A 23,434-nucleotide genomic window follows, 5' to 3' on the forward strand; every position below is an offset into this window, starting at 1 on the left:
GGCTCTGCTCCCTTGGAGTTTGCTGTTTCAGGCCTACTTTGGCTTAGGCTGCAGGCTTTGATCTGTTTCTGTACATCTTGTTCTAAATATCCTCCTGCAGAAGTCCCTGGCGTGGAGTTGGGCCTGTTGTGGTGGAGATTGTTGAGTCTGGATCTGGTCGCTGGCTATGTCCTGATCCCCCCATGTCCCGGGACTGTGTCTGCTCCTGGCTTCTGCTTCTTGGTGTAGCTTGTTTTTTCTGTCTTAGGTAACTGGTTCAGTCCCACTCTGGTTCTGGTGGAGATCGCAGACTCTGGGTCAGCTCATTGGCTCAATTCTGGTCTGGCAGTGTCCCAGGACTGGATTTGCTCTTTCCTTCTTCTCCTAGTGGAGCTTGTTTGCTCCAGCCTCTCTCCTAGGAGTCCCATCATCGAGTTCTTGTATAAAAGGAATGTGATACTTGCTTTTAGTACTAGCCCTAAATATGTTAATATTTTGCTGTTGATGGCCTGTTAACATGTTGTTCATACAGGGTTAACTCAGTCAGCGATGATGTCCTTATTTTTACTTTGGAATTTTCTAATTGGAAGAGACTTCCACCACCTGTTGAAAAGATGATCTCTGCTCGTGCAAACTCTTCTTGGGCTCTTCAGCAACATATGGGTAAGAAAGTATAGGTTTAAATATACTGCTTTTCCTGCTCTTGGTTTTCTTGCTACATTGAATTTTTTTGTGGATTTGTTATAGAACATATAGTAAATTAGGCAGAATTTGCATTTCTTTACACGTAGAAAGGGTGGGGAAAGGACAGTAATTTTCTCTTAAGAATTGTGTCTGTTCATAAGTTTAACCTACTGATCTTATAGAGAGTGGTCAGTTGACAGTTTTTACTAATATCCTTTTGTTTTCATAAAGTTATATAAGCAAAACATTTAGTTTACATTCAAAAGAATGCTGAACTTAATTTTCTTTAAAAATTTGGGTTCTGTTTATAATATGCTAACATCTCTGAAGGGAAATACTAACATTTTATTTACACTATCTCTACTGATAGTATATCAGCTTTTGGTATACCCTGTGATGTAGTTGGAGGCCGCTTGTTTGTTTCCTGGCTGCCCAGAAGCCCAGCCATGAAATAACCACACAGAAACTATATTAGTTAAATTACTGCTTTACCCATTAGCTCTAGCTTCTTATTATATCTAACTTTTATATCTTAATTTAACCCATTTCCATTAATCTGTGTATCGCCACGAGGCTGTGGTGAAGTTCTGGTGTCTGTCTCCAGTGGGGCCATATGGCTTCTCACTGACTCCACCTTCTTTCTCCCACCATTCAACCTAGTTTTTCCTGCCTACCTGTGATGTGCCCTGCAACAGGTTCAAAGCAGTTTCTCTATTAGCCAGTGGTATTCACAGTTTATAAGGGGAATCTCACATCACTGTGAGCCGGGTTGAAATTCTGGGAACTGATTGTTTTGTTGTTGCTTTTTTAGAGAGGATCTTCCTATATAGCCCAGGGTGGTGATGGAGGAGGGTCATATGTCTATTGGTTAATAAAAAACCGCCTTGGCCTTTAATAGGACAGAAAATTAGGTAGGCAGAGTAGACCAAACAGAATGCTGGGAGAAAGAAGCTGAGTCAGACCATATGTTGTATGGTTATATGTTTTAAGTTATGAGAACTGTTTCATGTCTATTTTTGCATAAAATGAATCTCCAAAAACGGAGTTTGAATAGGTCTTTGACAAATGAACCTATATATATATCTCTAGAAATGTCTTCTAGTTTCTTGGAAAATTCCATTTCAGTAAACTTTTTTTAATCTAAAGCCGCCAGAGGAAAATATGCTCCTGAATCTAGGTGTACTGAGACTGTGAGAATATTTCTGTTGATGCATAGTTTTCTGTTTGGAGTCTCCAAGCCTTCCAGTTTAGAATTTCTTTAATGATGATGTGGGAATGTTCTCCTGCATGGAATCCACAATGTTGGTATTTGCATATGCTTTTACTAATTTTGTATTTGCCTCGTCCAAAAATAAATATCTGTTCTTGTGGGACAGTGGAGTTGGGAACAGAGAAAAATCAAAAGAGAAGTGCATATGCCAAACAGGAAACTATGACTGTGCATCTGAAACTCTGTTCAGGTTACTTCTGAAGGCCTCGCCACACGGCGGGTGTGTCTGGATCAGAGAGTCTCACCCTGAACGTGTCATTTTACTTACAAGTCCTTGTGGTCTTCCTGTTTCCTAGGTTTCAGTAGGTCTAAGAGCTTGGAGAACAATATTTTCCCAGAGAGAGTGACTCAGAGCCTGGCAGTTGTTTCCTATTCATCTCATTCACCGTAGCGGTGTTTCAACGGTGTGTCTGGATTGTGGCCCCTATTTGAAAACAAGTTTTGATTGTCACAACCATTGAGCTATTATTGTTATCTGGGTGGTAATATATTAGATTCCAAGGCCTGGTATAGTGGCTCATACCTTTAATCTCTGCATTCAGAAAGCTGAGACAAGAAGACCACTAGTTCAAGGCTAGCTTGAGCTATATTGTGAGGCCAGCCTGTTTCCACATAGTGATGCAGTTTTAAAAACAACAGACAGGTTAATACCTATATAAGAGACCTTTAGTTACTTTATAATGTGATGAAGGCAACCATTGTTAATTTTATGAATTGAAAAGCTTGTTAATTACCTTCAGAAATTTCATATATTCTATGTGGTGCTGTCATACATCATTAGTCCCAGCACTCAGAAGGAAGAGACAGGTGGATCTCTGAGTTTGAGGACAGCCTAGTCTACAGTGTGAGTTCCAGCGCATGCAGGGCTACACAGAGAAAATCTGTGTCAAAAAAAAAAAAAGAAAACATATAGAGTGCTTGAACTGGACGTGGTGTGGTGTATGTCTCAAATCCCAGCTCTCAGGTAGTGTTATGAGAATCCCACCTGCGATGACCATACAGATGTAGTTTATAGCCAATTGAAAGTCTTTATTCCAGCTGGCTTGGACTACACTCAGGTATTCCAGACCTAAGCATATCCCTGAGCATTTAGAGCAAGGAGCTTTTAGTAAAAGGCGAAAGATTTATACGATCTGAAGAGAAATCAGAGTATGCAAGGAGCTTTTAAAGGCAAAAACAACATCCTTCTATCTTATCTTGTTCAGCAGAAGCAGGGGAAGGTTTGCACAGGCAAGCAGATTAACAGAAGCTAAATTACCTAAGCCATCTTGACCTTGGGTTGCTAGAATAGAGCTGGGTAATTTTCCATGGATTCTCCATGAAGGAGATCAAATTCTAGGTGAGCCTAAAATGACCTCAGCAAGAGCAGAAGATGGAGGAACTGTCTTGATCTGTCACATTTCCTACTGGTTCTATGGACATGAGACAAATCATTGACTCATGCTGTTCTAGGGGATCATAGTTTGTCCTAAGGACCAGTAGTTTAGTTGGCCATGCCGTCGAGGATGTAGGATCTGATCATTAGCTTGCTCAGAATATGAGGCAACGTCCATACAAATGCAGACAGTAAGGTAGTCAGGCATGGAGGCTAAGTAATTGGAGCCTAATACTGATTATCTCTGTCTCCTGTCCTTCTTTTCTTTGAGGTTTTCTCGGGTCATGGCCTCTGCATGGGGGTCACCACAGCATGGGTGGGTGGTCTGGTGGAGCCAGTGAGCCAGTGGAATAGCGTGCACTGCCTTGGGGCAGTGAATTAATGAACTGAATAGTTCAGGACAACTCACTCCCTTCCATTTTAGATTTGTTTCTCCAACAAGCAGAAAGATTAGCACTCTCAGCTCCAGCACCATGTCTGCCTACACACCACCATGCCTGCCATCATGACGATAATGGACTGATTCTATGAAACTGGAAGCAATCCACCCTCGTTAAATATTTTCTTTATAAGACTTGCTATGGTCATGGTGTTTCTTCAGAGCAATAGAAAACCCTAACTAAGACAAACAGCACTGATGATGGTTGGGCAAGTATTTCAACGGTAGGAAGAAACATCCTTTGAGTCTGTTCTCAAGAGTGGAACAGGTAGATCTTAAGGTGCTGCTGCTGATTTCCACAGTGGCTATACATGTTTGCACTCCCCTTATTCCACATCCTTGGCAGCATGAGCTGTCATTTGTTTTGTTCATCTTAACCATCTGACAAGTATAAGAAAGTGGTCATCAGTGAGCAAAGGTCAAGATAGAATATGGGTTGCTGGTTGATAGCCTTATTAACAATCATCTCCTGTGGTGGTTTGAATAAGAATTGCCCCCATAGACTCACAGATTTGAATGCTTGGTCATGAGGGAGTGGTGCTGTTTGACAGGGATTAGGAGGTGCAGTATTGTTGGATTAGGTGTGGCCTTGTTGGAAGCATGCCACTGGGCTTGGGCTTTGGGTTTTTTTCAGAAGCCCAAGACAGACCCACTGTCTCTCTCTGCCTACTGCCTGTAAATCTGGATGTGAAACTCTGATACACTCTAGCACCATGCCTGTATGCATGTCACTATGCTCCCTGCTTGATGAAAATGGACTGCATCTCTGAAACAGTAAGCTAGGCCCCAAGTAAATGTTTTTTTTTTGTGAAGGTTGCTGTAGTAATTGCGTCTCTTAACAGTAACAGAACTCTAAGACATATTCCCTGTACCTAACTTCCTTCGTTCCCAGATTCACATCTGAGGATGATGGGGGTTAGACTGTGACCCTGCAATGATACCCATAGCAAAAAACACAAGACTTAGAAACTAGAGGGGCATGAAGTGTAAGGGACCAGGGTCCCGATCAAACCTTAATTTTAATGGACTCATGGTCCAGGATACAGTCCATTTGGTGATAATAGCTGTGGCTTCCACTTCCTAAACCTGGCTGTGTATCCATGGTGCAATGCTACCTTCACACATATAGGAGCGGAGAGTATCACTATATAGGTCCTTTCCAAGTGTCTTTCGGTGTCCCTTGGCTACCTGCTTGACCCGGACAGTATCACCAGGCTCAAATAAGGGGAAATTGATGGTGGAGTTGAAGGTCAGCTGGGTGTCTCAGATAGATGGTCCAGTGAATAGCATTTATGGAGGATTGGGGTGAGGGGGCTTTAGTGCCTTGAAAAAGGAATTTTGCTATTCTGCTTGTCTTTGAGCTTTGGAAGCAGTGGGGGTGATTCTGAAACATAGTCTCATAGTGAGTAAATCCCTTCTGTATGGAGGGGTGTAGTGGGCTGAAAACAAAGCAATCCTCCTAATCCTTCAAGTAGTTCCACTGCCTAATGATGAAGCATTCAAATATATGAGTCTGTGAAGGATATTCTTATTCAGACCACCTCAGGAACAGGCTAAAGCAACCAGATATAAACCCGCACAGCTTCAACCATCTTGTTTTTGCCAAAGATGCCAACAACATATTGGAAAAAGACAGCCTTTTAACAAATGGATCTTGTACCCAACTGTAGCAGAATGATTTGAGATTCCTATTTCTTACCCTGACAAAAATCAACTGTAAATAAAACAAAGACCTAATTTGAAGACGCGAAACTCTGTGAAACTGTTACAAGAAAAAGTAGGGGAAATACTTCAAGATACAGACAAGAGGTAGGGACTTTCTGGCTAGTACTCCAGTTTATCAGAAAATAATGCTAACAGTTCACAAGTCACCTTCATGAAATTAAATACGCGTGTAAAGAAAATTTCGAGTGAAGGTTTCTTCACTTCAGAATGGGAGAGAAATCGCTGATCTTTACATCAAACACAGGGTTATTTTTAGAATATACTAAAACACCCCCCAATAAAAACAGCAACAAAAAATAAGCAAGAGATTAACCCAGTTAGCAAATGGGCCAATGAACAAACAGTTCACAAAGGTTGAAATGGCCAGTAAACCTGTGAAAATGTTCACCTCTCCAGCCATTAGAGAAGTGTGAACTAAAACTGCGTTGAAACCCCATTGGTAAGTATTTTTAAATCTCTGGTAATGAGTTTCTCTGCCGATACAATACATCAGATCAGGTCAAATTAAAAGTCTAGGTTTAATGAGCAAAGCAACTTTTGGGTGTTTCTTGGGGGGGGGGTGGAAGTAGGAGAGAAATCACACTGCTGCTTCCAAGGAGGGGGCCTTAAATACCCTGTAAGCAAGGTCTTTGAGTAGCTCCAGGAGAGGAGCTGCCTATGGCAGGCTTAGTGAGAACAGAGTGGAGAGTTCCAACATCTCAACCTTTGGGTACCGTTTCAAGTCTATCTATTTCCTGCTGGCATAGAACAGTATGGGGAGGGGAGTCCAAAGTCAGTGGACTCATGCTTGGTGGGAGGTGGGTGAAGAAGCATTTGGTCAACTGCCATCCTGGAGACCTCAGGGGTCTATTTCTTGAGGAAGTGAATAAGGGAGGTTGCTAGGAGAAAAATAGATTATTAACATCGGCCCTGTGGACAGGACTAGCCATAGGAAGAGTGATGCCTGTCAGAGAGAATGAAACAGATGTGCTCTGGTTGTACAGAGGAGGCAAGGGTTAACGAGCCAGATGCAAAAGAGCAGGTATACCACTCATTGGGACATTTTGAAAAATTGGAGGGTCCGGTTCCGGTTGGCCAGACCATTTATCCTGGATAGGTTCCTGTTTCAACCTGGAGAGGTGGTACTAGCACTAATGTCCCAGGAGTTTGGGGAGATGGCACATCAAATTGGGGGATAATGTGCTTCAGGAGTACCTGAGCCATCACAGAGCTGTTTCCCTGGAGATGGGGGTTGCCTCCATCCCTCCTATAAAGGTATCACTAAGAGTTAAGAGATAATGGAGCTTATTATGAGTGGACATGTGGGCGAAGTCATCCTACTAGTAGGCATCTCATTGGTGTCTTCACAGCATGTGCAGGGACTGGCATTATCTGTAGGCTCCCCTGTGGGTTGGCCTTGGCATAAGTCTGGCAGGAGGAGTGGGCCTGTCTAGAGATTGATCCACCAGGCTAGATTCCTTGATAGCAGGATTCTTTGGCCAGGAACCTGCAGATGTCTGTAAGACAACTGGAACAGATTTACAACTTGGTGTCATAGAAAAATTCTGTGGCTTTGGGTTAAGAGGCATGGACATTTTTCCTAGTGCTTGCTTGCTTTCATCCCAGTGAAACATACCTTTAAGTCTATACCTAGAAGATAAACAGAGGAAATTTACTGAAGAAAAGAGGTTGAGCGAGTGGAGGAAGAAGGAGGGAGGCTGAGGAGCATGAGAGGATGAACAGAGTTGAACCTGCCTGCAGGCTTCCCTGCCCTCTCCAATGCTAATCTCTTCAGAGGGGGATAAGTTAGCATCTCGGCAGAGTTTTGCCATATATGACTGAAGATGATACAGTAATGCTGAGAAAGCTTCTATGCAGTAGCAGTCAAAACTGCAGTGCTAGAACTCAACCTCGGAAGTTACACCTAGGTTAACTTGTATGTCTTTGTGATTTACCAGATTAGCTGCAGTTTACCAATGTTGGAAAAAGAAAGTTAGATGTTGTTTTTAAATTGGTCTTTGTCACCCCGAATAGACCTTAGATAAGGAGGAAAAAACCTATTGTCAGACTGTTTAGGTCATCATACTGCTACATCATAAAATAGGAATATCTCAGTCTCTGGTGTTCAGCTGTGGTCCTGGGACATAGATTGTATTCATAATCTGTGGAAGGCAAAAAACAAGTTTTAACGTTGTAAACAATTTAGTGTTTGAATGCATGGAGGTGCAACTTTGATTCCTCAGTAAACCAGCATTGTTTAGAAATCTGTCTTTCATAAACCTTGTTTTTTTAATCATATTAGAGATCTAATGTCTCCTTGGTGGACCACTCCATATGGTCAATTTTATTTAAGAGGTGATATAGTCATGTGACCTCCCTCTGTTTCAGCCTTAGTCAAAGTGGTGACTGCCGATGTGCTGTACATAGTTAAAATGGTGGCCGAACATGTGTTATTTCCCAGAACAACTCCAGTTTGCAATCACAAGTTTTCATTTCACTTACAGAATAACTTTCTCTGTCATCACATCAGATTCAGGGCCAGAAAAACCCAGAGGCAAATTTTGAACCCAGGCAGCTGGTTATAATAGCAACAGCTGAGCTGTTACCAAGACACATAGAACATGTAAACCCAGGCATTTAAAACCAGTCAGAAACAAGCATTCAGTGGCCACATGTATTTATACACAAGAAAATATATAGGAACAGAGTGCTGTCCATCCATACAAAGTAGACAGAATGTTTTAACAGAAAGACAGACATAACTTTCCATGGGAAGCCATGTCAGATGATCAACTTAAAAATCCTAAGATTGTTAAAGGGAGCTGCGGGCTGCATTCCGTCACCCAGCTCCTGCCACTGGCTAGCTTTACCCGAAATAACAACACACAAACTGTATTCTTTTAAACACTGCTTGGCCCATTAGTTCCAGCCTCTTACTGGCTAGCTCTTACATATTGATCTAACCCATTTCTAATATTCTGTGTAGCACCACTAGGTGTGCTTACCGGGAAAGATTCAGCATGTCTGACCTGGGGGCTTGCTTCATCACCTCTGCCCTGGCGATGAGCTGCATGGTGTCTGTCTGAGGAGTCTTATCTCACTTCCTCTTCCTTCCAGCATTCTGTTCTGTTTACTCCACCCACCTATGTTCTAACCTATGAGGGCCAAGCAGTTTCTTTATTATAATTAACCAATGACCTTCCTCCATCATAAGATCAGAACTCGCAGTATAAGAAACCATAAGAATTAAAGCAGTAGGCAGGGAGGATGCTCCCAGTTGGAGGGAAGGATGACAACACCCATTGCATTCCCCACACTACACCGGCTCCAGCTTGCTAAGCATAGCAACGATGGGAGGCATCAGAAGACCAATGTGGCATGCTGTCCCCTTCCCCAAGGCAAACGAATGTATGCCTCCTATGTACAGAGTGGAAAGCCGGATGGGACAGAGGGACAGCCACAGTCTGTCATGCCGCGGTGTCAGTGGTGGTAGCAGGAGCAGGGGAAGACAAGAACCATGGGGAGAATGCAGCTGACTTGTTCCACATTGTAGCACATGGAAGAACAAGACACCCGGTGAGAGAGCAGGCAGAGCAGAGTGGGGTATGGGTAGGGAGGAAGTACAGATCCCAAATACTGAGTAACTTTGGATAAATTTTGCAGCAGTTGGGGAAATAGATTTAGACTTGGTGCTGCCCACTTCAAAGGCTATGCCAGAGACCAAAGATAATGGCAGGACATTCTCCTAGATGGCTTGAGGTCAAGTGGCGAGGGGAGGTGAGGTGTCTTTGCATAGAACATCTCCTAACCAAAGGTCCCACAGAACAAAGACAAGCCTTGCTTCAGAAGTGGGTTAGGGTTGCCCCTGTACAGCCACATCTTGGCAGGGTACGCTGAAGATTGGGAGGGGTCTTGGAACTCTAAACAGTGATTTGGAATGGGCAGTTTATTGGGCCAAAAGCTGATCAGTTTGGGAGGGAGCATTGTAAGAGGGAGAGTGACTTCCCACATCCACGTGGTTACGGTATCCAGGCCCAGCACCAGACAACAGGTATTTTTGAATCCCCACAGTGGGTTTCTCTGCTGATGCAATGGGTCAGATCAGGCCAAATTAAAATCCAGGTTTAATGAGCAAAGCACCCCTGGGTGATCTCAGGGCTAAGAAGAAATCACACTTCTGCTCCCAAATGAAAATCTTAAATACCCTATAGGCATGGTCTTTAAGCAGCCTCGAGGGGCGCCGGGGAGCTGCCAGTGGTGGGCTTTCTAAGAAGGGTGGGGGAGCCAGGCGGTGGTGGTGCACACCTTTAATTCCAGCAGAGCCAGGCAGATCTCTGTGAGTTCGAGGCCATCCTGGTCTACAAGAGCTAGCTCCAGGACAGGCTCCAAAGCTACAGAGAAACCCTGTCTTCAGGGTGGGGTTTGTAATGGGAAGTGAGACTGGAGCGGAGATTTCCAACACCATCACACCTGTTAGTATGTCATCATAACAACAAATGATGGGAAACGTGGACAAATGTAGGTTGTATATACTGCTGGTGGGAATGTCAGTTGTTTTTGCCAATATGTGTATCATTATGGAGGGTCCTCAAAAAACTGGTACTATATTCACTACATACATATCCCAAGTATGCTGTTTGTATGACCTGCATGGCTTCAAGTCATCTTACCATAGAGAAACTTGTATGTGACTTGCAGCACTATTTGCAATAATTAGGTTATAGGAACCGCCCTTATGTTCAACAACAAAGGACTGGATATAAGAAATGAGGTACATGCATGCAGTGGAATTTCATTTGGCCATAACAAGAATAAAGATATCATTTGCTGAAAAATGTGATTCACCTGGAGGTAATACTATTAAACAAATTTATGTGTGCCCCCATAAAGTTGTGGTACCTAGATTTTATACAGATATATAAAATGTTTGTGTATGCATGAATGTAGAAGAAAAGCTCCATAGATGACCCCGAGGACTGACTGGAGCAGTGAAGGCAGAGCAGAGCACTTGGAGGGCGATATCCTCAACTACGTTATCTACACTATGGAGAATTTCCTGTGGAGCATCACACTGTGTACAATAATATACACAATGAAGACATTTGAGACAGGCTTTCTCTGTTATCTAGCCTGGCAGCCCTGGAACTATAGACTAGACTGGAGTTGTACTCACAGCGATCCTCCTGACTCTGCCTCCCAGGTGTTGGGATTAAAAGCATGTACCGTAATGCCTGGCCTTACAATGAAAATTTTTTTAATTAATTTATTTAAAGAAAGTCCTTTTTAGCTTACTTTCAGTCTTATATATTTATCTAATTGTACAAATTGTTTTTGTTCAATAATACACTATTACATATAGATAAAATAATGTGAACTCTCTGAGATACTACATTGACATAATTTTTACTGATTCGTTGTGCAATTGAAACATTTGCGGTCTCTAGACTCACTGGTGTCTGAGATTTTTGAGGTACTTTGAAGGTTACAAAATGTAGTGATTCTTTCTACCTTGAAGCATATTAAAAGCCTTTCGGTGTACTGTAGGGAGGTGAGGTGCTACACTTAGCAATGGGAACGAATCGTCCCACAATCAGCAGTGACTCTGCACTTTACTACTGGATGACAGCTCCGTTTATTTCACTCATTGCCACTTTTATACCAGTCATTCTTCAAAGTTTGTTTCCTGCCTATATCAATTACCTTACTATATCTTTCACAAAAATATCTAGGTAACAGCTTAAAGCTGGGAATTATTTATTTTGGCTCACAGGTCCAGAGGTTTCAATCTTCATGGTGGAGAGACTATTGCAAAGCATAACAACTCATATTGTGTCAGGTAATAGACAATTTCACTGACTTTTAAAGTTTCTTGAAGGGACAGCAGTCTTAGCAGATTATGCCATTAGATCCCTGTCTTAAAAGCACATCTAATCATGCTTATGCACATTTGCATGTGGAAGCTCAACCTCTTGTGTTTAAAATAAAGCAGACTAATCTACGTTTGTTAGGAGAGTCTTGAATGACTTGCCTACCTGACACCACATTGCAGCAACATAAATGTTGTTAGCTAGATCCAAATGATGGTGTCTTAGTTAGGGCTTCTACTTCTGTGAAGAGACACCATAACTCCAGCAAGTCTTATAAAACAGAACATTTGATTGGACAGTCTTTCAGTTCAGAGGTTTGGTCCATTATTGTCATGGCAGAACATGAACGTGTATAGGCAAACATGAAATTGGAGAAAGAGCTGAGAGCCTTACATCTTGATCCACAGGCAACAAGAAGTAAACTGAATTAGGCTTAACTTGAGCATAGGAGACCTCAGAGGCTGTCCTCACAATGACAAACTTCCTCCAACACCTCCTAATAGTGCCACCCCCCATGAGTTTATTTGGGCCAGTAACATTCAAACTATCACAGATAACTTCCACATGCACACACCCACAACAGGTATACTCTTTTATTTACTTGTCTGATATTCCATGTTATTCAGTGATATGCATAATATGCAACATACTGTCTGAGTAGAAAAGTTACACTTAAATATGGAAAATAAAATCATGTATTTGAGATGCCATAATATTTTGTTTGAACTTACTCCTTGTAGTATTTTTGAGTATGAAATATATTAGTGAGGTAATTAATGCCAGTCAGATACTGACTTTAGGTATTTTCTTTTCATTAAATTTTCAGCAGTGTTAGGGAACTAGTGAATTTAACACCATTGTTATTGATCATGATTTATGTGTAAAGTGTTAAATGTTTGTACGTGAGCAAAAGCATTTGCACTTTAATTCAGAACCCTTATGATTCTTATCTAGAATTTTATACCAATTCTAATATTTCATGCACTTCGACTATATTTTCCATAACTGTACATACATACACTACTTAAAAACATAACTAAGGTGGCTATAAATTTGATTGTTATAGATGACTATCCACTAACCATTATTTCTTAGTTATCCTAAAGAGTTTATAGTAGTAGCTTTTAAGAACTAGAATTTACATTACATTTTAAAATGAGTCGCATAGGTTCACGATTAGAAACACATATCCAGTATGTTAAAACAAAACCTCAAATTTGTATTAATATAAAAAATCCATACCATTGTAAAATATTTGAGACTAGTAGTTGGTTTTCAGTTTAAAAGTAGATTCAATACTCTACCATTTTATTCTATCATTCTTATATTCCCCCTTTTTGTTCCCCATCCCCCCTTTACAACATTAGGTAGGAGAGAAAGGATAGACAAATGAAAAAAAAGTAAATCCCTTAATCTAACCTTTTTTTACTTCTTCCCTAACCATGACTAATAACAGCTTACAATCAATTCCTCTAAATGACAACAAACATCCAAAACCCACCAAATGACCAAAAACTATCCACACCACTTCTTGGTAATGTGGTTGTCATTTTCTTCAAATTACTTCTTATTATCTGGGGCAGCAGCATCTTTAGAGGCCCCTGAGAAAATTGTGATAATGGCCAAGTCCTGGGAGAGCTAGCTGTATCATTTGTTGTCTAGTCTCTGTGAGAAAGTGTGGGGCTTAACAGAAGTCCTGCCTGGAGGAGTCTGTGAGCCTGGACCATCTTAACTAGTTGCTCTGAAGTTGTCCTAAAGGTTTGCACATCAAAACTGATCTTTGGGTAGTGTTTGTTAGCTTAATGGCATTACCACAGTCATCATTGAAGGACCCCTTCATTTTTTTTGGAGCACTCGAAGGTTCTTGTTACGAATGGTCATGGTTTACTGCAGAAAACTTAAAACATTTTATATGCTGTATACAACAGATCTCTGAAATGTTAGACAACCAGAATCTATCAAGTACATCAGGGGTACACAAGCTTAGTGCCTAATTACCTGCTTCAGACTCAAACCCTGAAACGCATACAAGTAGCTGGATGAAGCTTATTTTGAGAATTAATTAGTAGCCTACATGACTACTAATATCCTCCAAAGTTTATATATACATGAAAATCTTATAGATTTTGAGATAGTATTTATATCTTAGGAAAAGTTTCAAAGAGTCAAAATGAAACCAAGGATTCATGACAATAAAATAGTCCCTTAATTTTGATTTTCTTCTATCCCATACTAGGCAGCTCTTTAAACATGAAACAGAGATTTTCAGTTTTCCTTTAACAAGCATGCTTAGGTTTAGAGAAGAAGAAAGCCATGCTCCAACTGCAAAACCAGCTTTGATTTTTAATTGAATTGGGATTAAGAAAAGACCATGTTTGTGAAGATTGATGAAATTCTACCCTGATTTACTCTTTTTCTTGGGATATTTTCTCTTGATGATTCCTCCTCTTCATATATCTCATTTGTCCAGAAACCTATAGATTCCTTAGTTGGATACTTTTATCCTGGAAGGACAAAAACAAAACCCTGCCCAATTCTAACTGTTGGAACAGGGTACATGTTCTTATACTTTCCTTGGCTAGTTGCCAAGTCTGCCGGTTGATTGTAATTGGCTTTCATCATCTCATAGGGATTGTCAGTCTTAAGAGGTGTGACTTTGTTGGAGTCGGTATGAGCTGTTGGAGGAACTGTGTCACTGTGGGGGTTTGCTGTGCTTTGAGGTTTTCTATGCTCTGAGTACCACCCAGTATCTCAGTTGATTTCTTTTTACCTGCAAGATCTAGTAGTCTCAGCTCTAGCACCACATCTCCCTCTACGCCGCTGTGTTCTCTGCCATGGTGATAATAGGTTTAACTTCAGAAAGTGTAAGCCATCCCCTTAATTAAATGTTTTCTTTATAAGAGTTGCCATGGTCATGGTGTCTCTTCACAGCAGTGAAAACCCAAAGGCACCAAGTGATAGAAAAGTCTTTTTTTTTCCTGATTCTTCAACCTTGTCCCAAGCACTCAAGCTGTTAAGGGCCAGTGTGTGTTCATCCAATTCAAACTATCTGCAACAAATTGCAGCAAGTTGTATGCATCAAACTCAACTGTTGCAACTCAGCATATTGGTGCTCACCTAGAAGCTGGTCTTGGGAATCATCAATGCCTCTAGCCCTATTTCATTGTTCTATGACTCTAGCTTGCTCTTGCCACCATGTTATCCATTGTGTCTGAGACCGGCTTTCAATATTTCTGTGACCAATTCTTTCCAGTCTTGTGGGATATTTCTGTTCTGCATTGCTTATGAATTTAACGTCTGCTTTACATAGGATGAACGCTTACCATATGAAACGACTGCTTCTTCAAATCTCCTCAAATAGAATATGTCTATAGGATTCCATTAACTTTCTGATGACCTTAGGGTGTGTGTTGTCTCCTGGTTGTTGTATAGTAACTACGGCAGGTTTTCTAATAATTTTGGGACACTGCACTTCAGTTCATGATGCAGTGGCATGGTGGGTTCTTGTCTACATTCCTGTGTCTGAGTATTTCTCTTATTTTCATTAGTAGGTCAGTATAAGGTTTGTCTGTGGTTTTTTTTGTTGTTGTTGTTGTTTTGTTTTGAGACTCTGAGTAGCAGTCCTGACAGGCCTTGAACTCACTGAGATCCACTTGCTTCTGCCTCCTAAGTGCTGGAACTAAAGGTGTGCCTCCACCACCTGGCCTAAGGCTTACATCTTATCAGTCAAAATTTCTTATCTTTATGTACAAGTGTTTCTAAAATTTTTATCTTATCTGTCAACTTCTCATATTTGGCACAATTATCAGACCACACATTTTATATTTGGCAAAAGAAACCACTGTGGCTATGAAGGATGAGATGAATTACCAAACTGATGATGATTATAATCGGCATTATGTCAATCCCAGCTAAGTCTTTTATCCCCTCATTTACTATTTTTATTTTCAAACCATCCATGGTAGCATTATTTAGGGTCCTAGTACCCTGCTTTGTGATATTTTTCATCCTTAACATGGAAATGATTTAAAAAAAAAAACTCTTCCAAAGGTCCTGAGTTCAATTCCCAGCAACCACATGGTGGCTCACAACCATCTGTACTGAGGTCTGGCGCCCTCTTCTGACCTGCAGGCATACAGACAGAATATTTTATACATAATAAATAAATAAGTAAATAAATAAATAAGTTTTTTTTAAAAAAATGGGGCTGGAGAGATGGCTCAGCGGTTAAGAGCGTTGCCTGCTCTTCCAAAGGTCCTGAGTTCAATTCCCAACAACCACATGGTGGCTCACAACCATCTGTAATGAGGTCTGGTGCCCACTTCTGGCCTTCAGGCATACACGCCAACAGAGTATTGTATACATAATAAATAAATATTTAAAAACAAATATTACTCAACTCTCTCCCTCAAGACGTCCCAATGTCTCACCAAATCTGCTGACTTCTCTGTTTGGTGGTTGGCTCAAGGCGTCCAATGTCTCACCAAATCTGCTGAGTTCTCTGTTTGGTGGTGGGCTCAAGATGTCCAATGTCTCACCAAATCTGCTGACTTCTCTGTTTGGTGGTGGGCTCAAGCACCTCCTGCAGTTTCCAAGTCTAAGTCCACTTTCCAGAGTTCCCACGAGTAATGGCCGACTAGTGTGAATTCTCCATTTATGTGATCATGTCACACATTGGAGTGCCAAAATATTGTTTTCCCACTGGCACAGAGGCTATACCTGAATACTACTGTCTTCAGCCAGTAACTGTGGCAGTCACTGGCCCACTTCTCAGGCAGCCATGTCCTGCTAGATCTGTCTCTCACCACTGTCACCAAATACAGTTATTTAAAGATTTATTTTTTTATTATGTATACAGTGTTCTATCTACCTCTTTGCCTACACGCCAGAAGAGGGCATCAGATATCATTATAGATGTGTGTGGTGCTGGGAACTGAACTCAGAACCTCTGGAAGAGAAGTCAGTGCTCTTAAGCCCTGAGCCATTTCTCCAGCCTCCAGATGTACTATTTAACTAAATCCTTATTGTTCTATTTACCACACAGTGGAGGCTAGGTTGAAAACCTGCTAGCTCAGAGAAGTTGAACAGAAACTAGATGACCTTCCCTCTTCACCAGCATCTCAGAATGAGAAAGTCTCTTTTCTGTTGCTCCAAAAAGGGCTGTCACATTTAAAGTTCCTCCGTCCTACTTCCTGTGTATCTCTTCTTTTTCTGGTTCCCTTCTGTCTCTCTGTCTACTTTCTGTCAAATAGTTGCTGACTCTGTCTCCTGACCCAAAGTTGATTTTATTAAGTTCACTCAAATGCAAACTTGGGATTCACAGTGTGATCGTGTATCCTACAACTTTAAACCACACTTAGAGTCTTTGGGGTCAGATGGATCTAAATTTTAACCATGGCTCTGCCAGTTAAACAACTTTGTGATCTTTGAAATTTTGCTGAATCTTCTTTTTAAGATTCTGTTTTCCTGTCTTATGATAGCATGGTAATTTATATCAGGGACTGGAGCAGATCAGTGATTGCTTAGGAAACCCAGATAGATAGATAGATAGATAGATAGATAGATAGATAGATAGATAGATAGATAGATAGATAGATATTGTGTATGTATCTGCATGTTTAGACCAGAGAAAGTGATACAAAACTAGAGTATCTCTGAAATGCATAGGCATGTGGCATAGAGGACACTCAATGAATGTTCTCTTTCCGTGCCAATTTTAAAAGTTCATTCTTAAAAACATTATTTTACTAAGTGTGGATGTTTTTAATGCAAGTATGTACACTACATGCATGCCTGGTTCCCATGGAAGCCAGAAGAGGATGTTGGATCCCCTGAAACTGGAATTTGAAATAGGTTTGAGCTACTGTGTTGGTGTCACAAATTGAGCCTGGGTCCTTTGGAAGAGCAGCTAGCACTCTTAACCTTTGATCCTTCTTGCCAGCCCTTGAAACTTCATTTTATGTCACAGATGCAAAGAGATAATGTTCAGACTGCACATCCATTTACTTGATATGTTAGGTTACAAGACTCTTGGCAATGAAACAGACTAAGAGAGAAGTAGCAGTTTTCTGTTGTGAGTTTTCTTAAATGCCAGCTTGTATCATCAGTTCTTTAGAATTTAAACATTTACCTTCTATAGATTGGATACTGACTTTGAGTGACCAATTGAAGCAAGGGCAACCAGGTGAGGAAAATAATTGAAAATTGAATGTGATTATTCATATCCATAAGTCTTCTTTGAAAACAAGACTAAGCCACAAACTATTTCTCTTGTTATATGGAGATGGGTTTGTTGCTTACTTTAGTGTATTACTAGTGTGTGTGTGCGTGTGTGTGTGTGTATTCGTGATTGTATGCATATGTGGAAACCAGAGAAGGATGTTAGTCTATCACTCTCTGACTTACAATTTTGATACAGTGTTTCTCACTGAAACTGGAGGTAGATTGTTACCGAGCAAACCACATTGGTACTCCCATCTCTGGCTTTTATATGTGATCTGAAGTCCAAGCTTAGGTCCTTAATCTTTTCTTCATTTCACTATCAGTTAATATTTTTGTTCGTTTGTTTCTCCAGCCTGTGTCCCATGCCTGACCCATCTCTGCCGTTTGGAAATTTGGGCCAGTCTAAAAGCAGAGCAGCTTCGTTCTAACAGTTTCATCCATCAGTTGCCTCTTCCCCGAAGTCTGCGGAGCTATTTGCTCTATGAAGAGGTTTTGAGGATGAATGAAATTCCAGAACCTGCAGCTGTTGATGATGTAGAAACCAGCGAGGCTCCTGACAGCTCAATTGTCAGTGCTGTATAGTCACAAAAGATGGGACTGTTTACAACTGGACTGCTCAGTCCCTCCTCCCCAATCCTGAGAACTTGGCTCATCCTGCCTTACTCAGTTGTCTCCAGTGTACTTTGTTTTGTGGTGTTTTCTGACCTAATCATTTTCTGCTTTGTTCTGCTACTGAGCTGTGATGCTGCTATGGTGTTGGATGTGACCTCTTCCCAGTTAAGATTTGTGTTCACCTGTGCTTGAAACTAGGGATGGAAGCCATAAACTCCCCAGGAAGAAGATATAATGTGACTGTGCTTTTGAATCACTTAACAGTGTTATTCTATTTATGCACCAACATCCTCTATGTTTATAAAAGGAAATTTTCCTATGTTGTTCTTATTTTTTAATGCAGATATATTTGTGAGGTGTTGATATTCTTGCATTTTAACATGTAAACTCAGGGGAAAGTTTTTGAAGAACACAGATTTCAGTCATATTGTTTTTTGAGATTCTTTCTTTATTCTTTTTGGCAAAATATACCCCATTTTCAGTCTGCCAAGACAAGAACATACCTAAAGTCAAAGGCATACTCACTATAAAAATTATGTCCTTTTCAGAAATATTGTACTGCACTCAGAATATTAATAAGGAGACCTAAAAGGAGCGTTCATACAGCACCGTCTGTAGAGACAGGGGCGCATTTCAGTTGTGTAATGCTAAATAGAACAGTCAGATTTCACTCAGCTCTAGAATAAGAGGGCAGGTTTGTTTCTATGAATCAGTAATAGCCAATAATAGTCTATTCATACATACACTACTTTTCCTTCTTAATACCTGGATGTATTTTTAGAGCATTGATAAAATAAAGATCTTAGAGTCCTGCCTTGTGAGTTTTTACAATAGCTTTATCTAAACCTTGAGTCAAGAAAAATCAAACATCATCAAGACATTTGTCTGAGAGACTGGAAATTAGCCTTGAGAGGGAGGTATTAGAGTGTTACTGTCAGAATAGGCAGCACAGGCTGATTTCTACAGGAGGCAGAACTTCATCTCCTGCCAGCAACCTGTGCTTGATTAGACCATCTGGACCCATCTCTAATAGACTCTCAAAACAAGCGTGATGAAGGTGGACTTCATTAGAATGAGTTAGAAGACTAACTCATTTCTCATATTCAAAGTCTTGTTTGATGTAGATATATAGATATTGAAAATCAGGCAGAAGTTCTGATGGTTCAGTTTAACAAAGATTTTCCAAAATTGTATGTACTATGTTTTTTTTTTAATAGTGTGACCTTTGTTTTTCAAACTCTGTTTCAGGATTTATTTTTGGTCATGGCTAACTATACACATAATGCTTTTACAGAATATCTTTTAATGTATTCTGTTTGTGTTCAGTTGTATTACCACAATCCAGTTTTCAATAACCTAGCATTAAGGGTTTCTTTTTTTTGAAGCCCTAAAATTCAGTACCCTGGCTGGTGATTTTTTGACTTTACAGGATTGAAAAAGTGACAAGCATCCCAGGGAAACTGCACTTTGAACTTCATCTTTTCCTAGGCTAGCAATACACAGTATGCTAGTCTCTTGGAGTCTGATGCTACTGAGAAGTGACAGTGAGCTGTAACTGCTAGCCGGTCATGTGGTCACAAGGATGTCTGTAGGGGCATGAATGTTCACAGATACACGCTGGAGTGTCCTTATAGTATGGTTGAGTATTCTTTGGGTATATGCCCAAGAGTGGTCTTGTTGGGTCTTGAGATATGTTGATTCCCAATTTTCTGATAAGCCACCATACTGATTTCCAAAGTGGTTGTACAAGTTTGCATTCCCACCATCAATGGAGGAGTGTTCCCCTAACTCCACATCCTCTCCAGCATAATCTATCATTAGTGTGTTTGATCTTAGCCATTCTTACAGGTGTAAGATGGTATCTCAGAGTTGTTTTGATTTGCATTTCTCTGATGGCTAAGGATGTTGAACCTTTCCTTAAATGTCTTACAGCCATTTGAGATTCTTCTGAGAATTCTGTGTGGTTCTGTACCCCATTTTTAATTGAATTATTTATCTTACATGTGGTTCCAAGCTTTGAATTTTCAGATAAATGTTTTTAATTTCGAGTGTCTGTAAAACTCAAAGCATGAAATGGATCATAGAGGAGAACAGGCCTGGAGGGAAGTGGGATGGCAGAGGAAGTGCACTGTGGAAGGGTAAAGAAACCTTGCAAGTGGAAAGTTTTCATCAGCGATGGGAGAATGTGATGGTGGGGAAAGGGTTAACCAAAATTAAGCATGGAGGAAAAAATCCTTTTGGAAAAATACTACATTTGAAGTCCTTTAAAATCATTTGAGGGGCTGGTTAAATAGTTTAGCATGTGAAGGTGTTTGATGCCAGCCATATGCTGTTGAGTTTGATGTTGGGAAACCACATGGTAGAGGTAAGAGTATGATCCAGAAAGTGATGCTCTTGACCTCTACACATGTACCGTGGTTTGCCACCAAGCCTAACGAATGGAGTTGCATTCTTGGAAGCCTAAGTAAAACAACTGAATGAAGGAGCCCTGCATGCATGGGTAACGTTTCTCCCAAAGATTAAGTTGACTAAACAAAGGTTCCAATACTGTGAGATAGTTCCCTCTGAGCTGTGAAGTAAGGGGGCGCCTGTCAAACATTACAGGCTCCTACCAATGTCCTCATTTACACACGAGAATTAGATTGGTGGATGATTCTGAACACACTATACACTTGGGATATAGGACATTTAAAGGTCATGTTGCATCTGTGCTAGATAGCTTCCACAGTGCTAGAAGCTTCTATGCAAGCTACTGGATGAGGAAAGTTGGCGATGATTCTACCAATCTGTAGACCCTGCATGTGACAACTTGCCTGGCAAGATATTCTCCGTGTGATAGTGTGTTGACTCTTATAGGAACAATAAACATTGTGATTTGATTTTAGGTCTACCACGCAGTAGGGAACTCTTGGCTGGTTCTGTAAACCTGGTTCAGAGCCCAATGACTAAGGCCATGGTGATGTAATATGGAAATCTCTCTCATTCTAGAGACTGGAACCTTTGCTGGACATCACAGCCAGAGTTCATAACATGCTTTGAGATCATTTAAGATATAAGGCTGCTATCTTACTGTGTCCTCAAACTGATTGTTAACCCACTTTTAAGAGAACAATGTAACAATGACCACTACTTTGCTTGGTCTTCCTGCATAGCCACCTTTTACAAACTAAACTAAACTTAAGTAATCTTATTTTCTTCTGTGCCCCCTGATCCAGAACAAATGTGTATCATTTGTATAAAACAGCAAACATAGAGGTTGAAAACACTCTTAAATGAATATCAAAACAATTGAACACAGCAGCATTACTGGGCAAACATGGTGTTTGTAATGTTTTTTGGTGTCTGGGTGAGTTAGGATCAGTTGCAGTTATTACCTTCATCCCTTGTAAGACTCCACAAATGATTCTGTAAAGTATCCCACTCCTTCCCCAGGTGATTCTTATGGGGAAATTCAATAAAAGAGTGAGCAACAAAAGGGGCAGACACACACATTTACACACAGGGACAGATGTAGGGACAGACATAGACTCAGACAAGAGAACAAGCACAGGGACAGGCAGACTTCTTCAGAAAGGCACAGATTTAGAGTCATGCAACAGAAAGAAGGGAAGACAGGGAATATGTAGAAAATTCAAATCTGGAAATGAATCCCAGTGGAAGTGCTTTTATTTCTTTCCTTAATGCCACACTGATGAAGTATTGGTGACTCTGAGTTAATCACTGATGTGTTGAATCCACACAACAGGACCTCTGTTGTTGTTTTGTTAAACTTACATAGAATCAAGCTGCCTTCTATGTACTCTTGCTGACACCTATACATTCGAGCAATTTTTTATGTTAATTAATAAATTAATTTATTTATTTATTAAAGATTTCTGTCTCTTCCCCGCCACCGCCTCCCATTCCCGTCCCCCTCCTCCAATCAAGTCCCCCTCCCTCCTCAGCCCAAAGAACAATCAGGGTTCCCTGCCCTGTGGGAAGTCCAAGGCCCACCCACCTTCATCCAGGTCTAGTAAGGTGAGCATCGAGCAACTGTGATCCCTAATGAGAGACGTTTCTTTATACAATGGGCTCTGGTGAATGCATAGACTCACACCTGGCCGAAGTTTAGAGAATGCATAACTGTGCAGTTCTCAGACCTCAGCAAGACATCTGAACTACAACACCCTCCAAGGCTCAGGGACTACTCTGAAAGAGAGAGGCAGAGGTTGTAGATGGTTTCTGTGAAATGGTGTCAAGGACACAATGATCATCACACACAGGAAGGGGTTCTTAAGGCCCCACCCTCAGTGAGGGACTTTTCTCACTTAATGTGTGCTAGGGGATGGGATGCCATAAGATTACAGGAAAAGGAAATTCACGTAAGCAGCCACACTTTAACTCTTTAGATTTTAAGGCCAATAGAGTAAATCCACTAAAATTCATTGACGCCTATTATTGAACTCCAGTTCCCAAAACTGTAATGGCAGTCTCAGATACCCAGAAACGGGCTCAACCTGGACTTGGGAGGATTTTTGGAGGATAGATAAAAGCCAACATTCCTTAAAAACTTGTGAAACTAGTTCCTCTACCCAAAGGTGTCATTTCTCTTACCACTGGAAGTAGGGAATATTGGCTGCCTGTGGTGTCTATTACCATAATAAGGTACAGACCGGCCTCCAGGCTCCTTCAGTAGCACAAGTACCTGCTGTACAGTTCAAAGTCCATGCTAGTGTTCTAGATCTTCTACCCTCCTGCCCTCCCCTAACCTTCCTCTAGTTCAGAAGAATCCCTACCCCAGCTTCTCATTTTCTTTCTAAACCTATCTCTCTGTCTCCCCCTGTCTCTATGTTCCTCTCCCTCTTTCTGTGTCTCCTCCTCTGTCTCTCTCCCTCTGCCTCTCCTTTTTCTTCTTTCATAGTCAGGTGTTCAGCCAACATCTGTTTGTGGTCTGTCTGATTTGATATGCCACTAACTTTTCTATCCCTGATAGGTATTATAGAAGCTTTCTCCTTAAACATGTCATCAAGACATCATGTCAACAGTTTGTACAATACCAAGAAACAGTTTAAAATATTTTTAAAATGTATTTTAATGAAAAAACTATACTGAAATCAGTATATACGGTGTGAAGACATATTGAACATTAAACTTTAGAAATTTTTTTAAATATTCCTGAAATTGTCATTGTTACTGGTAGCTCCTCATAGGCTTCAGCAGCAACTAAAAAGAAAAGCAAGAATTATCAGTAGTATCAAGAACATCATTGGTGGCAGCGTCAGGATGAGCAGTAACAGAGGCAT

General features: G+C 40.8%; 1 protein-coding gene across 6 annotated transcripts in view; it reads left to right on the top strand.

Moving 5' to 3' along the window:
* The window catches only part of LOC142832198 (ankyrin repeat and SOCS box protein 3-like), a 152,223-nt gene that overhangs the window by 67,884 nt on the left and 60,905 nt on the right, over positions 1-23,434 (top strand). For 4 of the 6 annotated variants that reach the window (XM_075942467.1, XM_075942468.1, XM_075942470.1 and 1 more), the window contains exon 3: positions 512-642. In XM_075942467.1, coding sequence (XP_075798582.1) covers positions 512-642 — 131 coding nt within the window. Of the gene's footprint in view, positions 1-511; positions 643-2,229; positions 2,840-17,892; positions 21,972-23,434 lie in introns of those variants that run through there. The other 2 variants (XM_075942466.1, XM_075942469.1) reach the window with 2 other exon arrangements.

The sequence above is a fragment of the Microtus pennsylvanicus genome, chromosome 12 (assembly GCF_037038515.1).
Source record: "Microtus pennsylvanicus isolate mMicPen1 chromosome 12, mMicPen1.hap1, whole genome shotgun sequence".
NCBI lineage: Eukaryota > Metazoa > Chordata > Mammalia > Rodentia > Cricetidae > Microtus > Microtus pennsylvanicus.